The sequence below is a fragment of the Nansenia antarctica genome, assembly GCF_963989245.1.
Source record: "Nansenia antarctica genome assembly, chromosome: 14".
In the NCBI taxonomy this organism is placed as follows: Eukaryota; Metazoa; Chordata; class Actinopteri; order Argentiniformes; family Microstomatidae; genus Nansenia; species Nansenia antarctica.
The window spans coordinates 29,231,210-29,252,293 of record NC_137684.1 but is presented as its reverse complement, the minus strand read 5'-3'; the positions used below and the strand labels follow the sequence as shown (position 1 = coordinate 29,252,293).

Genomic DNA, 21,084 nt, shown 5'->3' with positions numbered 1-21,084 from the left:
CGCGAGCCCGACAACGCTGCTGGATCCTGGATCTGTGTATCGGTGCCAGACCAGACTAGATGATCGTGGAGTGAAGATATTATGACGGGTGATCGACAGGCACGTAACACTTTGATAATATCTTCACTCCACGATCATCTAGTCTGGTCTGGCGCCTGCGCCGTCTGTTGTTCTTCCTGCAACACCGATACACATATCCAGGATCCAGCAGCGTCGTCCCTGCGACCCACAAACCCTGCACATTTTTTACTTGCTCCGGGCAAGCGGGGCAAGCGTTACCGTCGAACTGTCGAACCCTGATCAGTCTCTCTGAACCACCGCCGCCTCTCAGTCCCTCCCTCCCCTCACAGCGAGGCCTCGGGCCCTCTGGGCTGCACCACCGCCCCCTCCCTGCGGAGGGCGCCGGTGTCGAAGCGCGGCGTCACCTCGCAGCGCACCATCAGCGTGTCGTCACGCACGAACCCCTTCTGCTGCAGCTGCTGCAGGTGCAGGAAGGTCACGTAGCCGAACCCTTTCGGGTTGCGCTGGATGGTGGGCCTCTGGAAGGCCTGCAGGTCCGGCTTGGTCTCCATCACCTCCACGTGGTGCTGGCCCTCGGCGCTCTGGTCCAGCACGGCCAGCCGGATGGTGCCCTGGAAGGGCCACGTCAGCTGGCCGTCGAACTCCCCCTGCATGGTGTGCACGAACAGGGAGATGTAGTTGGAGCAGCGGGGAGCCGAGGGCGTCTGGAGGTGGAGGCGCAGGCAGAGCTTGTAGCCCGGCCGGCCCGTGTAGAAGCCCTGGCTGTGGATCACCACGGGCTGGCCCGTCTCCTGGGTGCGCAGGTGGCCCGAGAAGCCCTGCAGCCGCCAGACATAGACCCCGTGGCACTGCTGGGCCTCCAGCTCCTTCACCGTCTCCTCCAGGGAGGCCACCTTCCGACGGAGCTCCGCCAGCTGGCCCGCCTGGGTGGATGAGAGAGAGAGAGAGAGAGAGACAGAAGGAGAGAGAGAGAGAGACAGAAGGAGAGAGAGAGAGAGAGAGAGAGAGAGAGAGAGAGAGAGACAGAAGGAGAGAGACACAGAGAGAGAGAGAGAGAGAGACAGAAGGAGAGAGAGAGAGAGAGAGAGACAGAGACAGAGAGAGAGGAGGAGGAGGACGACAAAACAGGAAATCAGTCAATCAATCAAATGTATTTATATGGCACATTTAAATATGACACTTGTCAACCAAAGTGCTTTACAGTAAAAGTACACCCTAAAGTGTAAATAAACAGAAAATAAACAACCAACAGAAACAATAGAGGAACAGAACAACTCGTCAAAACAAACAAGGCAGGAGTCAGAGTGAGTCAGGGAACGCTAAGGAATACAGGAGAGTTTTTTGCTCAGATTTAAAGGACTCGATAGAAGGGGCAGATCTGATGGACATGGGGATGCTGTTCCAGAGGTCAGGGGCTGTGACAGCAAAGGCACGCCCCCCCCCTAGACTTGAGGTTGAAATGGCTGCTAATAACATATTCAAATTACCATAGGCTGAAAGTCATAATAATAATAATAATAATACATTGGACTTATATAGCGCTTTTCTAGACACTCAAAGACGCTTTACAAATCGAGTAGTAATAATTAGGGCTGGGTATCGCCACTGATTTCCCAAAACGATTAGATTCCGATTCACGATTCGATTCGATTCCGATTCGATTTAGTTACAATATCAATTTTCCTTGAATATGAAGAGATTCTCAGAACTAATGCTATAAATGGTTCAAGGAACCCTATAACATGTAGCATTGTTAAACATATCAATGTTTACATTAAGAATTGACTCCAAAGCAGTTACATGAATGTACTTCTTATTGGAACATAAATGAACATCATTGACCAACATTTTGCTAAATCAGACACTACAAAAAGTGCTTTACTGCAGCCAGTGTAAATAAAGGGGCTACAAACATAGCCTATCGGTAAACAAGACATCACATATCCCTCAGGACTGTCTCAAATAGCTTATTTGCATTATATATATATATACAAAATAAAAATGTGCAAAACTCAAACGAAAATAGTGCAATAGATGAGGGTATTTTGGGGAACAAAAAAACACATTGTAAACCATAATGTTCATGAAACTAAAGCCCTTCATTACTGCTTTCTCACTTTTTGGAGATTGGAAGATTTTATTCAGGAATAAACATAATTGGAAAATCAATGATTATTAAAATACTGTAGTATACAGTAACAATAAGTTAGTGGAAACACCACAAATCTACGGAACCACTTATTGAGGCATCACCCTGACGTGAAACATGGAAAAGAGGATCCGAAACAAGCCTCGCTGATAAAGTGGCAAGTGACTGTCAGGTACGAGTCCATTGCTCTGGATGTCCAGCTGTCACACGTTATGGCAACTCTCTCTGCTGGCTGGAGTGAAGTTGCGATGTCACGTTTCACCTGCGCGGACATGTCTGGGACTATCACTTCACTCAACTGTTTGCGTGTCGGTAACACGTAGCGTGGTTCTAGTACACTGACGACACTGAAGTAATTTGTTGGGCACGCAGAGAATTTGATTGTAATTTGCAACCAAACGTCTTTATCAGCGAGGCTTGTTTCGGATCCGCTTTTCCATGTTTCACGTCAGGGTGATGCCTCAATAAGTGGTTCCGTAGATTTGTGGTGTTTCCACTAAATTTAACCTCCACTGCGCACAGCTTGCATATGGCTTTGCTTTTGTCCTGCTCATCTCTATCGTCATAATTTTTACACCAAAAATGCACCCAGACATCTGCCTTTAAGCCTGGTCGTTGCGTGAGATAAATTCTTGTTGCGCGAGATCTGGCCACGCGGGTTGAAGCTGCAAGCAGAAAAAAATAAAAAATAAATAAAAAGACAAAAAAAAAAGAAAGATCGATCTCGGGATTTATGAATCGATAATCGCTCATTCAATGAAGATCGATTCAGAATCGGGAAATCGATTTTTTGAACCCAGCCCTAGTAATGATAAAAAGAAACAAAAACGAAATAAAATTAAGTATAGGGGTCTACCGGTAATTAAGGTAGTGCTGGGGACACATGGGAAGGGGAGGGGGAAAGGGTTAACTGTTGAAGGTGAGCTTGAAGAGGTGGGTTTTGAGGGCCTGTTTAACTGTTGGGAGGGTGTTGGCCGGTGGATGTAAGTACCAGTACCAGTACCAGTCATTACCGTATCCTGCAATGTTTCATAACTCAACCCTGAGACATAATGAACAGTGAACACGACTACTTTCACGAACGTCACGCAGCTTTACAACCGGGACTCGCTAGCTGTGAATGTTTCTACTAGGCAACACAGTAGCCTGCTAAGTATGGTCGGGTTCGTCTCCTCCACTGTGGACGTAAAAAAAAGCACTCGGTTTCAACGTCGTTTGTGAATGTGTTTTGTGTAGTCTGTGTTTCACTCTTTGGCAATACAGCTTCAACTAGGCTAGTCTCATATCCAAAAGTGCTGTAGGCTTTTATTGTCCTGCGATTAGTTCTCCATTTGTTTGACTGTCTCGTAAAAAAAAGAATGTCGCTGAAAGTCGCTGCTACAAACAATACATCATAAACCTTGTCACTTTTTGGAGAAATGGCAGCGCCAGAAGTGATTGCTACTGCCATGCAAATGAGTTACAGGGATGTTGGTGATCGGTAAATGTGTTTACAGCTGAAGTCAACCAAGTTTGTCAGTTTGTCTCCTTGACTGAATTAGCTAGCGTAGCGAGTTAGCGATTATAACTGCCCTATATCTCCAAAGATGAGACATTAAGTTAAGTTGTAGGCTGTAATAGTAGTTGCAATAGCCAACTATAGCCGCACGTCACACTCATCCAATCAGAGAGAGATACGGTATTATGTACTGCATCATTAAAAAAGTACTTTTAGCCTGTGGTAATTCCAATATGAGTCCGTGGGAACCCTGAGCAAGGTGCAAATAAAGCGTTAGCGGCCGGTATTGTGAGCGTGGCTGCACCTGCGTGTCTTTGTGGATGCTGAGCTCGCGCAGCTTGTGGTCCTGCCGCACCAGACGGCCGTCCAGCTGCTGGGTCGTCTCCCGGATGGTCTGCAGTCCCTCGCCCGACTGGCAGGGGGCGCCAGAGCCAGCGCAGCTAGCTGCTCCTGCTCTCGAACACCCTGCTGCTGCTGCACCCGCTGCACCGCGGTCCTCAGCAGAAGAAGAAGAAGAAGAGGTACAGCAGGACGACCGCAGGTACTCGGCCATGTAGCGCATGTGCATCTGCGTGAACTCCTGCATGTGCTGGGCGAGGTCGTGGCGTTGCATCTGAAACACACGGTAACATACGGTAAACGGACTGCACGTATATATATAGCGCCTTTATCCAAAGAAAGCCCTTTACAACGGCCTCTCGTTCACCCATTCACACACACATTCACACACCGATGGCGGGAAGCTGCCATGCAAGGCGCCGGCCGGCCCCGCTCACTGGGAGCAATTTGGAGGTTTAGTGTCTTGCCCAAGGACACTTCGACATGTGGCCAGCCGGGGCTTGAACCGCCGATCTGCCGACCTTGCGATCATTAGACGGAGAATCTACCTCCTGCGCCACAGCCGCCCCACAAGTACTTGGGGGGGTAATGAAAACCGAGCCTTGGGAAAGTTAATAGGTGAACATGGAGGTGTGTGATATCTTGGTTGACCACAAGGCCGTTGACCTACCGTCTCTCGACATCCGAAGGTGCTGAAGGTGCAGGCGATGGGGGCTTTCGGACAGTCTGTGTCACAGTGAGACTCCAGCTGAAACAGAAAGGAGACCCACAGTACTTAACCAATTTCAAGTCAGAATCCCTGTGAAAGAGGAGTCGTTCAAGACGCTGAACAAACTAGCTACTCTATGATGCGGCCAATGTCAATTGTACACCTGCATTATCAAACTTGCCAGCTATGGGTAGGCAACCCAATTCAACCCAACTGTATATTAACAACGGTGTTTGTAACATTAAATTCATTTATTTACAATCATTAATCATTTCAGAATACATATATCCTTCCGCCACAGAATATAGTCCCATAAACAAGATTAACGATTGCATTGTAGGTCAGCACAGGTGTTCTTAATCAGATTGATTGGGAGGCGCATTGATATTGGAAATGCGGTCTGAACAGTGGGTTGTTGGGATATTTACCACTGTTGCTAGCCAATCAGAATCCAGTATCCAAACATGCTGTTGTAGAAAGCAGGTTTTGCTCAGAATCAGCAGAACCAAAATGTCCCCCAGCAGCACTCACCTGGTCTCTGATCAGCTCCAGACCGCAGTACTGACACGTCACGTTGGCAAAGGGACACGTCTGCTCATGAAGCTGCGGGGAAAATTATAATCTTTAAAAAGACAGATTTTCAAAAAGACTGTTGCTTGCATGTTCTACCTTTCAATTTTATTTTTTCGTTTTTTTATTAAACCTTTATTTAACCAGGTGACCTCATTGAGATAAGGCATCTCTTTTCCAAGAGGGACCTGGCCAAGAGGGCAGCACAAGGACACAGGCAGACATTCAACACACAGACAGACATAATACAAAATAACAATAAATTAAAAGCAGGTTTGGGCGGGCACAGATACTGAATTGAAAGCAATGACAATTTCCAATACTTTCACCTTCTAAGACCTTCAAAAAAAGATCCTGGTTTGACCTTTGACCTTGGCAGTAGTTGATTAGACACAGTTAGAGTACCGGCAGTCATATTTTGGGCACCATAGGTTCTGGATATAAGTCCAAAACACCTTGCAGACACTCCAATCCGTATGACACAGGGCTTGACATTGAGCTTTTTCAGGTACTTGTCCTTCGGACAAGTGAACTTATCTTTTACTTGTCCGAGAGCTCAAGTTACTTGTCCAAATATGACGACGTGTGTGTGTGTGTGTGTGTGTGTCTGTCTACTAACACACTACGAGCCAGTAATACATTCCATTCCGTTCCAAATCCAACAATTACTGTGGATCTACGTGCACGCCAGAGGACGTTCAATTTCAAAGTTTAGAGTAAAGGGGTCATGCCAGCATTAATGTTTTGATTCAAAGACATGATTTGCCAGATTCTCTAGGCATGACAACATACCCCGCACTCCCCTACTCAGCAGACATAGATTGTTTGACAATGCAGCTACATTGACATGGCAGCATACATTGACAAGGCAGCTACATTGACAAGGCAGCAGACATTGACAAGGCAGCTACATTGACAAGGCAGCAGACATTGACAAGGCAGCTACATTGACAAGGCAGCAGACATTGACAAGGCAGCTACATTGACAAGGCAGCAGACATTGACAAGGCAGCAGACATTGACAAGGCAGCAGACATTGACAAGGCAGCTACATTGACAAGGCAGCAGACATTGACAAGGCAGCTACATTGACAAGGCAGCAGACATTGACAAGGCAGCTACATTGACAAGGCAGCAGACATTGACAAGGCAGCAGACATTGACATGGCAGCAGACATTGACAAGGCAGCTACATTGACAAGGCAGCAGACATTGACAAGGCAGCTACATTGACAAGGCAGCAGACATTGACAAGGCAGCTACATTGACAAGGCAGCAGACATTGACAAGGCAGCTACATTGACAAGGCAGCAGACATTGACAAGGCAGCAGACATTGACAAGGCAGCAGACATTGACAAGGCAGCTACATTGACATGGCAGCAGACATTGACAAGGCAGCAGACATTGACAAGGCAGCTACATTTACAAGGCAGCAGACATTGACAAGGCAGCAGACATTGACAAGGCAGCTACATTTACAAGGCAGCAGACATTGACAAGGCAGCAGACATTGACAAGGCAGCAGACATTGACAAGGCAGCAGACATTGACAAGGCAGCAGACATTGACAAGGCAGCTACATTGACAAGGCAGCAGACATTGACAAGGCAGCAGACATTGACAAGGCAGCAGACATTGACAAGGCAGCTACATTGACATGGCAGCATACATTGACAAGGCAGCTACATTGACATGGCAGCATACATTGACAAGGCAGCTACATTGACAAGGCAGCTACATTGACAAGGCAGCATACATTGACAAGGCAGCAGACATTGACAAGGCAGCAGACATTGACAAGGCAGCTACATTGATAAGGCAGCAGACATTGACAAGGCAGCATACATTGACAAGGCAGCATACATTGACAAGGCAGCATACATTGACAAGGCAGCAGACATTGACAAGGCAGCAGACATTGACAAGGCAGCAGACATTGACAAGGCAGCAGACATTGACAAGGCAGCTACATTGACATGGCAGCATACATTGACAAGGCAGCTACATTGACAAGGCAGCTACATTGACAAGGCAGCAGACATTGACAAGGCAGCAGACATTGACAAGGCAGCAGACATTGACAAGGCAGCTACATTGGCAGGTTGACACTTTCGCGGGCCATGGAATTAATAACATTCACGCGCACACAATAGAATTTCTGATACAAGCTACAACCCTCATAGACAGCGAGAATGAGGTGCGGCATAGCTCATAAAAAAAACATGCATTACTTTTCTGATGAAGGAGGAATATTTTTGGCGGTTTATTATTATTTTTGCTTTGTTTTGACTGTTTGTTTTGTTTGTCCGAACACAAAATGTACCGGTACTTGTCCCGGACAAGCGGACAAGCCTTAACGTCGAGCCCTGTGACAGAATCCCCTGATGAAGACTTTGCCTGCATCACAATTTTCAAAAGGTCACTTGACTACGCCGTTATCCACTTTAGCACTGTTACCATGACAACAAAAATGCTAAAGTGTGTTACGGTAGGCCCTATAAATCAAAAAAACTTGCAGAGGACAAAGTCTTCAGAGAGCCGTTCTGTCTGGATAGGAGTGGGACTGGAAGGTGTTTGACATTATCAGAAGGTGTGGAGCTCACAACATGTCTGGGCTAAGGACACCAAACCAGGAAGTAGCGGAACTCCAATTTAAATAAAAGACTCAAATGAAAGACAGTGTTGTTCTATACCAACTGAGAATGTGAACATAGATATCCATGTATATCCATATAGTATAGTATACATATAGCATGGATATCTATAGAGAGAACACAGATATCCATATATATATAGTATAGTTTTGTAACAAAAAAAAACAAAAAAAGATCAATGTTAATGACATGCAAATGCATCTGTTCCAGATCCACATGTAGTAGAGTGGTAGAGTCAGCACCTTGCTCTCCTCGTAGACGAAGCTCTCAGCGCAGTCAGGACAGGACGCCGGCCGCCTCTGGCACTGCAGACGGGTGTGCTCCTCCAGCTGGCTCCTCCACACCTCCTCCTGGCACAGCGGGCACGGCCCCGTGGCGTACTGGCACTGGGTCACATGACGCTGCCACGGAGAAACCACAGAGCTTCAGATTATAATAATAATAATACATTAGACTTATATAGCGCTTTTCTAGACACTCAAAGACGCTTTACAAACTGAAAAGGTCGAGTAGTAATAATAAAAAGAAACAAAAAATAAAGGATTGAGTATGAAACATTGCAGGATTCGGTAATGACTGGTACTTTGAGCCTATGGTCATTTGAATATGTTATAATAATAATAATAATAATAATAATAATAATAATAATAATAATACATTAGACTTATATAGCGCTTTTCTAGACACTCAAAGCCGCTTTACAAACTGAAAAGATCGAGTACCGTAGTAATAATAAATAATAATAAAAAATACACAAAAAATAAATAAAAGAAAGTATAGGGGCCTAATGAAGGTAGTGCTGGGGACACATGGGAAGGGGAGGGGGAGAGGGTTAACTGGTGAAGGCGAGCTTGAAGAGGTGGGTTTTGAGGGCCTGTTTAACTGTTGGGAGGGTGTTGGCCTGTCTGATGTGGTTGGGGAGGGCGTTAACTATATAACCTCCCTTTGTAACTGGTTTTGTAACTGGTTTGTGTGTCATTTACAGTCATAATAATACTAACTTTTATTTGTATAGCGCTTTTCCTGAAAGTGCTCCAATCATTATATAATCATAATTTCATTAGTCATTTAAAGGCAATATTAAAAAGATGGGTTTTTAGTTTTGACTTGAACATATTTGCTGAGGTTGCATCCCTAATGTAAACTGGCAGTGCGTTCCACAATCTGGGTGCATAAACTGAGAATGCAGCCTCACCAAATCTCTTCTTTTGTACATGTGGTACACAGAGAAAACCAGCGTCAGAAGACCTGAGAGCTCTATTGGGCTGATATGCTATATGCTGATATGCAGTACATCCATAAATGGTGCCATCAGCGTTATGCAGTCAAACAGCCCTTGCATCGACACTAACTTGTGTCATTTGGATTGCATCCATCTCTCCCCTCCCTATAGATCGAAATTGCCAGATGGCAGAAATATCCAATTGAATCTGTCTTACCGAATGCGGGTAGACGTTGGCATTGGCGGGTACGTTTGTAAATCTTACCAGACACTTTGGCGATTAGCCAACAAAGGTCTGTGAATACTACGCCTCAATTTGAAAAAGAAAGTGGTGCGACCTGCAATTATGGTCACCGTCGACATTTGTGACAAGACTCCTGGCTTCTCCTGCCTCCTAAATGGACTAAAATGGTAAATGGACTGCACTAATATAGCGCCTTTATGCAAAGCGCTTTACAATGGCCTCTCATTTCACCCATTCACACACACATTCACACACCAATGGTGGCAAGAAAATTCTAATCAAATCTTGGCTGGTAGACCAACAAGCTAATGTTATGCCCGGCTCTTTCCCCAATGAGATAAATACAATTGACCTATCGCTAAGCCACGCCCCCTTTGAAAACTCAGACAAACAAACAACTGAATGACATTCAATGACTTACAACGGGCGGGAGTTGGCAAATTTCTGATTTCTGATTTACCACAGCAAGTAATAGACATGTTTTTTTAAAAGACGACAAGAATATTTCGTCTAGAAGCTTTTCACCATCAGATATTAGCGATTAGTTGCTTGTCCGAGTTTTCTGCCTGTAGTGACTTTTGCTGTGATATGATTGGACAATTTCTACTTTGGGGGGCGTGGCTTAGCGATAGGTCCAATCGAATGCGTTTGTCTGTGGATCATGTGCTCACTCACATCCAGATGGCGAAGCTCCATCTTGTCAGTGCAGGCGTCGTTGGGACAGCGGACCATCAGGGACAGAATCTCCCGCTTGGCAAAGTTATCTGGGAACAGCTGCTCCTCCAGTAGTATGGCGTTGTCCACCGGACACCTCTGCCCCGTATCCCTAGAGCACACACAATGACACAACGACAGATAATGGTAAATGGACTGCACTTATATAGCGCCTTTATCCAAAGCGCTTTACAACGGCCTCTCATTCACATTCCCATTCACACACACATTCACACACTAATGGCGGCCAAGCTACCATGCAAGGCGCCAGCCCGCTCACTGGGAGCAATTTGGGGTTCAGTGTCTTACCCAAGGACACTTCGACATGTGGCCAGCCGGGGGGTCGAACCGCCGATCTGCCGACCTTGCGATCATTAGACGGCGGCTCTACCTCCTGTGCCACAGCCGCCCCCAGATCTTAACATTACAGACGTTTAATCCCTTTAGGACTCATTCCAGTTCAGATCATTCCAATTAAGTAGGCTAATCCATAAGCAACTACACACAAACAAAGTAAGCAGTCCATGGGCTCTCCGCAGTCCCAACTGCCATAGCCCCAATGTAGCTTAAGTAAAGGACTTAACACTAGAACAGCCTCGAGGTGCCTGACTGACTGGGTGGTTTAACACTAGAACACCACGTCACCAACTGTCAAATCTTATTTCAAATTTGAAAGTGAATATAAGTGACAGTTAAGCTCTGTTTAAGTGCCTAAGACAGGCTTAAGTAAAGGACTTAAGTGACTTAAGTAAGACTTAAGGCTTACCGGATGGACTTCTCGATGCAGCTGCGGCAGAAGCGGTGGCCGCAGGGCGTCTGCACGGCGGCCCTCAGCGCCATCAGGCAGATGGGACACTCGTACTTGCTCTCCAGCGGCGGGTCGAACTCCACGTCGTAGCCCTGGGCGGGGGGGCCGCTGCCCTGGAGGTCACTGCTGGGGCTACTGAGGGTGCTGGGGTTCTCCGTGGGGCTGAGGACCGAGTCACGCTGCTCCTTCTCCAACATGGCGGCGGCGCAGTTGGACAGGCCCGACCCGGCCGCACAGTCCTCCAGACTGCTCTTCTCACTCTCGAAGCAGGCCATCTGGCGTGGCAGGTCGGGGGGGAGAGAGAGAGAATGGTAAATGGACTGCACTTATATAGCGCCTTTTTTGCTGGTCCAAAGCGCTTTACAACAGCCTCTCATTCACCCGTTCACACACACATTCACACACCAATGGCGGCAAGCTGCCATGCAAGGCGCCGGCCGGCCCGCTCACTGGGAGCAATTTTGGGGTTCAGTGTCTTGCCCAAGGACACTCCGACATGTGGCCACTGGCCAGCCGGGGCTCGAACCGCCGATCTGCACAACCTTGTGATCATTAGACGGCGGCTGTGGCTCTACCTCCTGCGCCACAGCCTTCCCCGCGTTGCACCACAAACAAGGGGTTAAACTCGTTTGCAAACTATGCAGTAAAAATGTGGAACGCCCTTCCTATAATCTTAAAGGAGTGCAAAACACTGCCCACCTTCAAAACCACTCTCAAAAAACATTTACAGGAGGCTGCAATCCGTAACTGGACCCTCTAAATCAAAAATCTGATTAAAAGACCCGAACTACCCACTGTACATACTTTGTGTTTTGTCCCCCGCCCCCACCTGTGGTGTATGTCCCCACCTGTCCTACCCGCTGTACATACCTTATGTTTTGTTGTATTGTTCTTCCCATGATGGATGTATGTTTATCTTGTAGATAGTAATAGTTATTTGTCTGTATTATCTTGTAGATAGTACTAGTTTTTTTTGTCTGTCTTACATGTAACGATGAATTGAGAATCAAGGACCCCAATTGAAATAAGCCAGTGGCTTTCTTGTTTTTTTTATCCTTTTAGTTGACCTTGTATGTAATATGTACTTTCATGTACCTACTTCTGCAAATCTTCTAATAAAGTTTTCAATCAATCAATCAAAACCCCAGAGAAGTTTGTTATTTTCCATCAACAAGGATAATAAGATCCAACAACTACAGACAGACCAAAGTAAAGACCACCAATGTTTCAGTTTCACTTGACCACTTGTTCCTGGCTGAGGACATCATCATGTCTTCTGAGAGACGTCACAGGTGAATGTCAGGGGCTAGATTAGGTCAATAACCTCACCTGGAGTTGAGTGTCAGGAGGTTATATGACTGTGGACTATGGCAGTAGCTACATGAATGAATCAGAGAGAAACATTGTGATTCAGGATGGGACTGGGAGGGGCGAACGTGTGTGTGTGTGTGGCTATCAGTTCCTCAAATCACCTCTAGCTAGCTAGCATTAGCCAAAGGAGCAAACAAGATCAACTATCATCTCATAGGCACATCAGATGTCCCTCAGATTCACAAGTTTGCTTCCAGGTATCAGAACAAGGAGCATGTCCAGAGTCTAGAGTCTAGAGCTTAGCTAGTTGGCTAACAGGAACTGTCTGAAACCTGGGGGGTACTTCACTAAACATCTCAACAACCTCAGAAACTCAAACTTGCCAACAAACCATCAAACTGTCAGAAGCCATAAGGGGTAGGCATGGTGTGTTTACTGATGGGGGTCTCTCGGTGATTGCCAGTGTTATAAAGCTTACCTTTTAGCCTCCAAGGTGACGAACTAGCGAGAGAGAGAAAGCACTTTCAAAGTTGTGTGTCTGGACCACCTGACTTCCAGCATTCTCCAAAACGTCATCGTCACAAGATGCGTCTTCTTCGCCTGTTTTTATGTTGGCACGTTTCTTCAGCTACGTAAGAGCGCCCTCTTACGATGGGAAGCTGGTATTATTTTTCTATAATTTAATTCAAAAAGTGAAACTTTTATATATTCTAGATTCATTAACACATAAAGTGAAATATTTCAAGCCTTTTTTGTTTCCATGTTGATGATTATGGCTTACAGCTCATGAAAATCAAAAAAATCTAGTATATCAAATGAAGATATTACATATTATATTGCTGATATTACTGATATATTATTATTGAACTGTGATAATAACTTCACTTCTATATAGGCAGAGAACATAGATATTAACCATATATATACATATAGTATAGAGAACATAAATACTGACAAAAAATTAAAAGGAAATGAAAGTTAAAATGAAGTTAAAGTTGAACTCAAAATGACTTTATTCCATTGTTCTAGGTTTCTCAAAGCAAGGTAAAAAAAAATAATGTATCTTTAATACTTTGTAGTATAAACAAAATCAAACAGTGGCAAAGTCAAAGACCAGACGTTAAAAGCTATAAGCCTTAATAATAATTAAAAAAGGATTTATAAAACAGAAATGTTGACCTTCTGAAAAGTATTCAAGATAGCTTTATTGTCTGTCACACAGAGACAGAAATTCTCCTTTGACAGGCAGAAGTGCAGTTCATGAATACAGTTTCCACATTAAAAACACACATAGGTCACATACATACAATAAAAACAGACAGATGTATGTTAATTTATGCAATCAATACTTTGGTCTGGGCTCCTTTTGCATGAATCACTGCATCAATGCGGCTCGGCATGGAGGCAACCAGCCTGTGGCACTGCTGAGGTGTTCTGACACAATGTAATTGTTGAGGGCAAGTGTTAAGCTTCAGCAGATAAAACACATCTAACCTATGTCGAGGACAGGAGGACAGGAGGACAGTAACAGGAGGACAGGAGGACACTAGGCTGCTGTCTGTCTGTCTGTCTGATGAAAACAAGACATCGGGACCGGTCGGGAACACGCGAGATGATCGCACCACGCAGTGCAGCTGGTTGGAAGAACTGCATGGCCAGTCCCTATATTGACTTTTGGAAAAAGATCTATACGAGTAGTGGCAGAGAGACAGTCACATACGAGTAATAATAATAATAATAATAATAATAACTTTATTTGTATAGCGCTTTTCCTGCAAACGTTGCAGCTCAAAGTGCTTTAATCATTATATCATCTTAATTTAATTATTTTGTAACTTAAATGCAATATAAAAAAAGATGGGTTTTTAGTCTTGAATTGAACATATTTGCTGAGGTTGCATCCCCGTGACAGTCACATCATACGAGTAGTGGCAGTCTGGCAGACACAGTCACAGTCACATCACATTAGTCGAAATCAGCCCATTCTTCTCTTTGTCTCTGGACAAATATATGTAGGTATTACCAATAAGCTCCGCCCACTTTGACTTAAGCTCCTCCCACTTTGACTTAAGCTCCTCCCACTTTGATTTAAGCTCCTCCCACTTTGATTTAAGCTCCGCCCACTTTGACTTAAGCTCCTCCCACTTTGACTTAAGCTCCGCCCACTTTGACTTAGGCTCCTCCCACTTTGATTTAAGCTCCGCCCACTTTGACTTAAGCTCCTCCCTTTGATTTAAGCTCCTCCCACTTTGACTTAAGCTCCTCCCACTTTGATTTAAGCTCCTCCCACTTTGATTTAAGCTCCTCCCACTTTGATTTAAGCTCCGCCCACTTTGACTTATGCTCCTCCCTTTGATTTAAGCTCCTCCCACTTTGACTTAAGATCCTCCCACTTTGATTTAAGCTCCTCCCACTTTGATTTAAGCTCCGCCCACTTTGACTTAGGCTCATCCCACTTTGATTTAAGCTCCTCCCACTTTGACTTAAGCTCCGCCCACTTTGACCTGAGCTCCGCCCACTTTGATTTAAGCTCCTCCCACTTTGATTTAAGCTCCGCCCACTTTGTCTTAAGCTCCGCCCACTTTGACTTAAGCTCCTCCCACTTTGACTTAAGCTCCTCCCACTTTGATTTAAGCTCCTCCCACTTTGATTTAAGCTCCGCCCACTTTGACTTAAGCCCCGCCCACTTTGTCTTAAGCTCCGCCCACTTTGATCTAAGCTCCTCCCACTTTGACTTAAGCTCCGCCCACTTTGACTTAAGCTCCGCCCACTTTGACTTAAGCTCCTCCCACTTTGATTTAAGCTCCGCCCACTTTGACTTAAGCTCCTCCCACTTTGATTTAAGCTCCGCCCACTTTGACCTAAGCTCCTCCCACTTTGACTTAAGCTCCTCCCACTTTGACTTAAGCTCCTCCCACTTTGATTTAAGCTCCGCCCACTTTGACTTAAACTCCGCCCACTTTGATTTTAGCTCCTCCCACTTTGACTTAAGCTCCGCCCACTTTGACTTAAGCTCGGCCCACTTTGACTTAAGCTCCTCCCACTTTGATTTAAGCTCCGCCCACTTTGACTTAAGCTCCTCCCACTTTGATTTAAGCTCCTCCCACTTTGACCTAAGCTCCTCCCACTTTGACTTAAGCTCCTCCCACTTTGACTTAAACTCCGCCCACTTTGATTTAAGCTCCTCCCACTTTGACTTAAGCTCCGCCCACTTTGACTTAAGCTCGGCCCACTTTGACTTAAGCTCCTCCCACTTTGATTTAAGCTCCTCCCACTTTGGTTTAAGCTCCGCCCACTTTGACTTAAGCGCCTCCCACTTTGATTTAAGCTCCTCCCACTTTGACTTAAGCTCCTCCCACTTTGATTTAAGCTCCTCCCACTTTGATTTAAGCTCCGCCCACTTTGACTTAAGCTCCTCCCACTTTGACTTAAGCTCCGCCCACTTTGACTTAGGCTCCTCCCACTTTGATTTAAGCTCCTCCCACTTTGATTTAAGCTCCGCCCACTTTGACTTAAGCTCCTCCCACTTTGACTTAAGCTCCGCCCACTTTGACTTAGGCTCCTCCCACTTTGATTTAAGCTCCGCCCACTTTGACTTAAGCTCCTCCCTTTGATTTAAGCTCTTCCCACTTTGACTTAAGCTCCTCCCACTTTGATTTAAGCTCCTCCCACTTTGATTTAAGCTCCTCCCACTTTGATTTAAGCTCCGCCCACTTTGACTTATGCTCCTCCCTTTGATTTAAGCTCCTCCCACTTTGACTTAAGATCCTCCCACTTTGATTTAAGCTCCTCCCACTTTGATTTAAGCTCCGCCCACTTTGACTTAGGCTCATCCCACTTTGATTTAAGCTCCTCCCACTTTGACTTAAGCTCCGCCCACTTTGACCTGAGCTCCGCCCACTTTGATTTAAGCTCCTCCCACTTTGATTTAAGCTCCGCCCACTTTGTCTTAAGCTCCGCCCACTTTGACTTAAGCTCCTCCCACTTTGACTTAAGCTCCTCCCACTTTGATTTAAGCTCCTCCCACTTTGATTTAAGCTCCGCCCACTTTGACTTAAGCCCCGCCCACTTTGTCTTAAGCTCCGCCCACTTTGATCTAAGCTCCTCCCACTTTGACTTAAGCTCCGCCCACTTTGACTTAAGCTCCGCCCACTTTGACTTAAGCTCCTCCCACTTTGATTTAAGCTCCGCCCACTTTGACTTAAGCTCCTCCCACTTTGATTTAAGCTCCGCCCACTTTGACCTAAGCTCCTCCCACTTTGACTTAAGCTCCTCCCACTTTGACTTAAGCTCCTCCCACTTTGATTTAAGCTCCGCCCACTTTGACTTAAACTCCGCCCACTTTGATTTTAGCTCCTCCCACTTTGACTTAAGCTCCGCCCACTTTGACTTAAGCTCGGCCCACTTTGACTTAAGCTCCTCCCACTTTGATTTAAGCTCCGCCCACTTTGACTTAAGCTCCTCCCACTTTGATTTAAGCTCCTCCCACTTTGACCTAAGCTCCTCCCACTTTGACTTAAGCTCCTCCCACTTTGACTTAAACTCCGCCCACTTTGATTTAAGCTCCTCCCACTTTGACTTAAGCTCCGCCCACTTTGACTTAAGCTCGGCCCACTTTGACTTAAGCTCCTCCCACTTTGATTTAAGCTCCTCCCACTTTGGTTTAAGCTCCGCCCACTTTGACTTAAGCTCCTCCCACTTTGAATTAAGCTCCGCCCACTTTGACTTAAGCTCCTCCCACTTTGATTTAAGCTCCTCCCACTTTGACTTAAGCTCCTCCCACTTTGATTTAAGCTCCGCCCACTTAGACTTAAGCTCCGCCCACTTTGACTTAAGCTCCTCCCACTTTGATTTAAGCTCCTCCCACTTTGATTTAAGCTCCTCCCACTTAGACTTAAGCTCCGCCCACTTTGACTTAAGCTCCTCCCACTTTGATTTAAGCTCCTCCCACTTTGATTTAAGCTCCTCCCACTTTGATTTAAGCTCCTCCCACTTTGATTTAAGCTCCGCCCACTTTGACTTAAGCTCCTCCCACTTTGATTTAAGCTCCTCCCACTTTGATTTAAGCTCCTCCCACTTTGATTTCAGCTCCTCCCACTTTGATTTAAGCTCCGCCCACTTTGCCTTAAGCTCCTCCCACTTTGATTTGAGCTCCTCCCACTTTGATTTAAGCTCCGCCCACTTTTACACAAGCTCCGCCCACTTTGACTTAAGCTCCTCCCACTTTGATTTAAGCTCCGCCCACTTTGACTTAAGCTCCTCCCACTTATACACAAGCTCCGCCCACTTTGACTTAAGCTCCGCCCACTTTGACACAAGCTCCCTCCGGGCTAGGTTAAAGGACTTTAGCTCAGCAACCGTAAGTGCCACAGACACGGTTCAGATATTTTCCGAATCGGCTCGGGCCCGCCGAACACATATTCGAGTCCCGACTCGGTTGCGGCCCCCCCTGTGGCCAGAATTCATAACTCCCCTCCTAGCTGTGAGCTAGAGGTCTGGTTTTCACATATGTCGAACATCTTGGTGAGACAAGTGTTTACCCAGAGTTTCGGCTTGATCGGCCATTCGTGGCCCAAACGGGGAGCTTTGACGTAAGTGCGAAATCCGTAATTAAAGGGGGCGCCACGGAGCGACCGTTTGAGCTAGCGCCTCGAAACTCGGGGCACGCGACCGGACCCCTGTGACGCTTCATCGTGCCGATTTTTGGGTGACTGGGACTTTCTGGCACCGATTTCTGTTTTTCATCCTAGGCTTTCATCCTAGGGTGCAACTGCGTACAGTCTAGGTAGGTCGTTTGTTGGCAAATGAAAGAAAATTGGAATTAATCAATTAAGCCACTCCCACTTTGACACAAGCTCCGCCCACTAAATGTCTAAGCCACTCCCACTCCCACTTAAGCTCCGCCCACTTTGACACAAGCTCCGCCCACTTTTGACACAAGCTCCGCCCACAATTTGAATCAATCAATTAAGCCACTCCCACTTAGACACAAGCTCCGCCCACTTTGACTTAAGCTCCGCCCACTTTGACTTAAGCTCCGCCCACTTTGACACAAGCTCCGCCCACTTTGACACAAGCTCCGCCCACTTTGACTTAAGCTCCGCCCACTTTGACTTAAGCTCCGCCCACTTTGACTTAAGCTCCGCCCACTTTGACACAAGCTCCGCCCACTTTGACTTAAGCTCCTCGTGCGTGCGTGCGTGTGTGTGTGCGCGCGTGTGTGGTTGTTGTGCCCACTTTGACTTAAGCTCCGCCCACTTTGACTTAAGACACACACAGCTAATTAACATACAGCTAATTAACATACAGCTCATTAACATACAGCTCATTAACATACAGCTCATTAGCATGAATCTCATTAACATACAGCTCATTAACATACAGCTCATTAACATACACACACACAGAAACACGTATACACACAGAGACACACACAGCTAATTAACATACAGCTCATTAACATCCACACACATATACACATACTCACACATCCACACACATACTCATACACACATCCACATATACACATACACACACATCCACACTCATACACACACATCCACACACACTCATACAGCTCATTAACACATATATACACACACATCCAGTCACACGGTGAGACACGTTGAATGTAGACATCCAGTCACACACGCGCACAGACACGTCCAGCAGGTCTGATAATGGTCTGACTGGATTCGCCTCGAAGAGTAGATGTTCTTTGGTGTGTTTGGTGTCCAAAACGGTCATTGCATTCCCCCATAGAGACTCGGGCCGGTAGACGCACTGACACAGAAGAAGGAAAAAAAAAAAAAAAAAAATTATTTTGAGGCGGGATTTTTCAAAAATATATTTTCAAAAGGGAAAATTCCTCTCTCTCTCTCTCTCTCTCTCTCTCTCTGGACTGAGCCCAGGAATTATTTGCCGCTGCGCATGCCTTTTTTTTTTTCTTCCTGTTTGGCCTTCACATTGAAAAGTGCAAAGTGACCTGCCCGCCTGGGATTCGAACCCAGGACTACAAAGTCTACCTTGCGGCAGACTTACACACTGAGCTAACGAGCCAGTCATACAAACATATAAAAAAAAAAAATCTCGACATCTACTGGCCAGTGTGGAATCGCGGACATTGGCTGTCAGAGAATAGAATCCTATTATCCCATTTCTCTCTTCCTCTAGAATGACCTGTCGTTGTCTGTGTGTGTCTGTGTGTGTCTGTCTTTATTGAAATTGACAAGAAATGATGGACAATGACTCCACGCGGGGCTCGATCCTGGGTGGCTGCACGTCTCTCTCTCTCTGTCTGTCTTCTGAGACACAGGAGGGACTTCCGCATTAGCGGTGTTAGCTTAGCAATCTCGTTGTGTTTTAACTTCAGTTTAACATGACTTCCCGGGGTCGTAGAGGGCTGGGGTTAGGCTATAAATGACCGTGTAGACCTAATGGACCTACTCAGCAACATCTTGTGTTTATACTCCCTTCACAGCCACTGTTATACGTCCCGTAGTGTGACTCTTACCGGGGTTAATAACGTATGGTTCCCCGCGGGTTAGGAGAACAATTCCAACACCCCCGGATAGACCAGAGGACAGGGAATCTAAAACCATTTGAATGGTGTCTCTACGACCTTCCTATCACCCCCCATCATCATCATCATCATCTCATCATCACACACACAGGCCACAGGCCACTTCCACTTACCACCACTGGAGGGAGACAGACACATATACCTGAGTGGATTACTCTTCCTGCTACGACTGGTGGATTGATGATTCACTTACTTAGTCAAATGTAATGATTGTAAGTCGCTTTGGAATAAGGCGTCTGCAAAATGCCAAACATGTAATTTAACCAATCGCTGTTCACCAAGCCAATAATGGCTTGGTGAACAGCGACATCTCCTGGCCTTTATGAGCATGAAACTACATGTACATTTACAACTACACGTGTACAGTCATTTGATTCGAGGAAACGTGTACACAATCAAATGTTTGCTATGGAAAACAAGGACATGGTTACAATGTAATTGTTGAGGGCAAGTGTTAAGCTTCAGCAGATAAAACACATCTAACCTATGTCGAGGACAGGAGGACAGGAGGACAGGAGGACAGGAGGACACTAGGCTGCTGTCTGTCTGTCTGTCTGTCTGTCTGATGAAAACAAGACATCGGGACCGGTCGGGAACACGCGAGATGATCGCACCACGCAGTGCAGCTGGTTGGAAGAACTGCATGGCCAGTCCCTATATTGACTTTTGGAAAAAGATCTATACGAGTAGTGGCAGAGAGACAGTCACATACGAGTAATAATAATAATAATAATAATAATAATAACTTTATTTGTATAGCGCTTTTCCTGCAAACGTTGCAGCTCAAAGTGCTTTAATCATTATATCATCTTAATTTAATTATTTTGTAACTTAAATGCAATATTAAAAAGATGGGTTTTTAGTCTTGAATTGAACATATTTGCTGAGGTTGCATCCCCGTGACAGTCACATCATACGAGTAGTGGCAGTCTGGCAGACACAGTCACAGTCACATCACATTAGTCGAAATCAGCCCATTCTTCTCTTTGTCTCTGGACAAATATATGTAGGTATTACCAATGCTTTATATTATATATATATATATATGCTTTATATTATATAGGCTACGGCGAATTAGTTTTGATGCCTATTCGTATTCAAACAGCAGCAGCATAATAATTACTCTCCCAGCAAGCACCGACGGACCTGGACGAATTCGGACCAGCCCGATAACGTAATATCACAACTAGTTATGAATTAATTAATTAATGGTCTTTATTGTCATTGCTATAGTACAGGTACCAAACAACGAAATTTGGGA

At 45.6% G+C, this 21,084-nt stretch overlaps 1 protein-coding gene across 1 annotated transcript; it reads right to left on the bottom strand.

Moving 5' to 3' along the window:
* Positions 1–344: 344 nt before the first annotated feature.
* traf6 (TNF receptor-associated factor 6) lies at positions 345–11,205 on the bottom strand (the record flags this gene model as incomplete). Its single annotated transcript, XM_080545317.1, has 7 exons — positions 345–944; positions 3,973–4,281; positions 4,678–4,755; positions 5,248–5,319; positions 8,185–8,343; positions 10,084–10,234; positions 10,889–11,205. The coding sequence occupies 7 exons, from the start codon at positions 11,203–11,205 to the stop codon at positions 345–347; spliced, it is 1,686 nt and encodes a 561-aa protein (XP_080401443.1).
* Between the last annotated feature and the right edge of the window lie 9,879 nt (positions 11,206–21,084).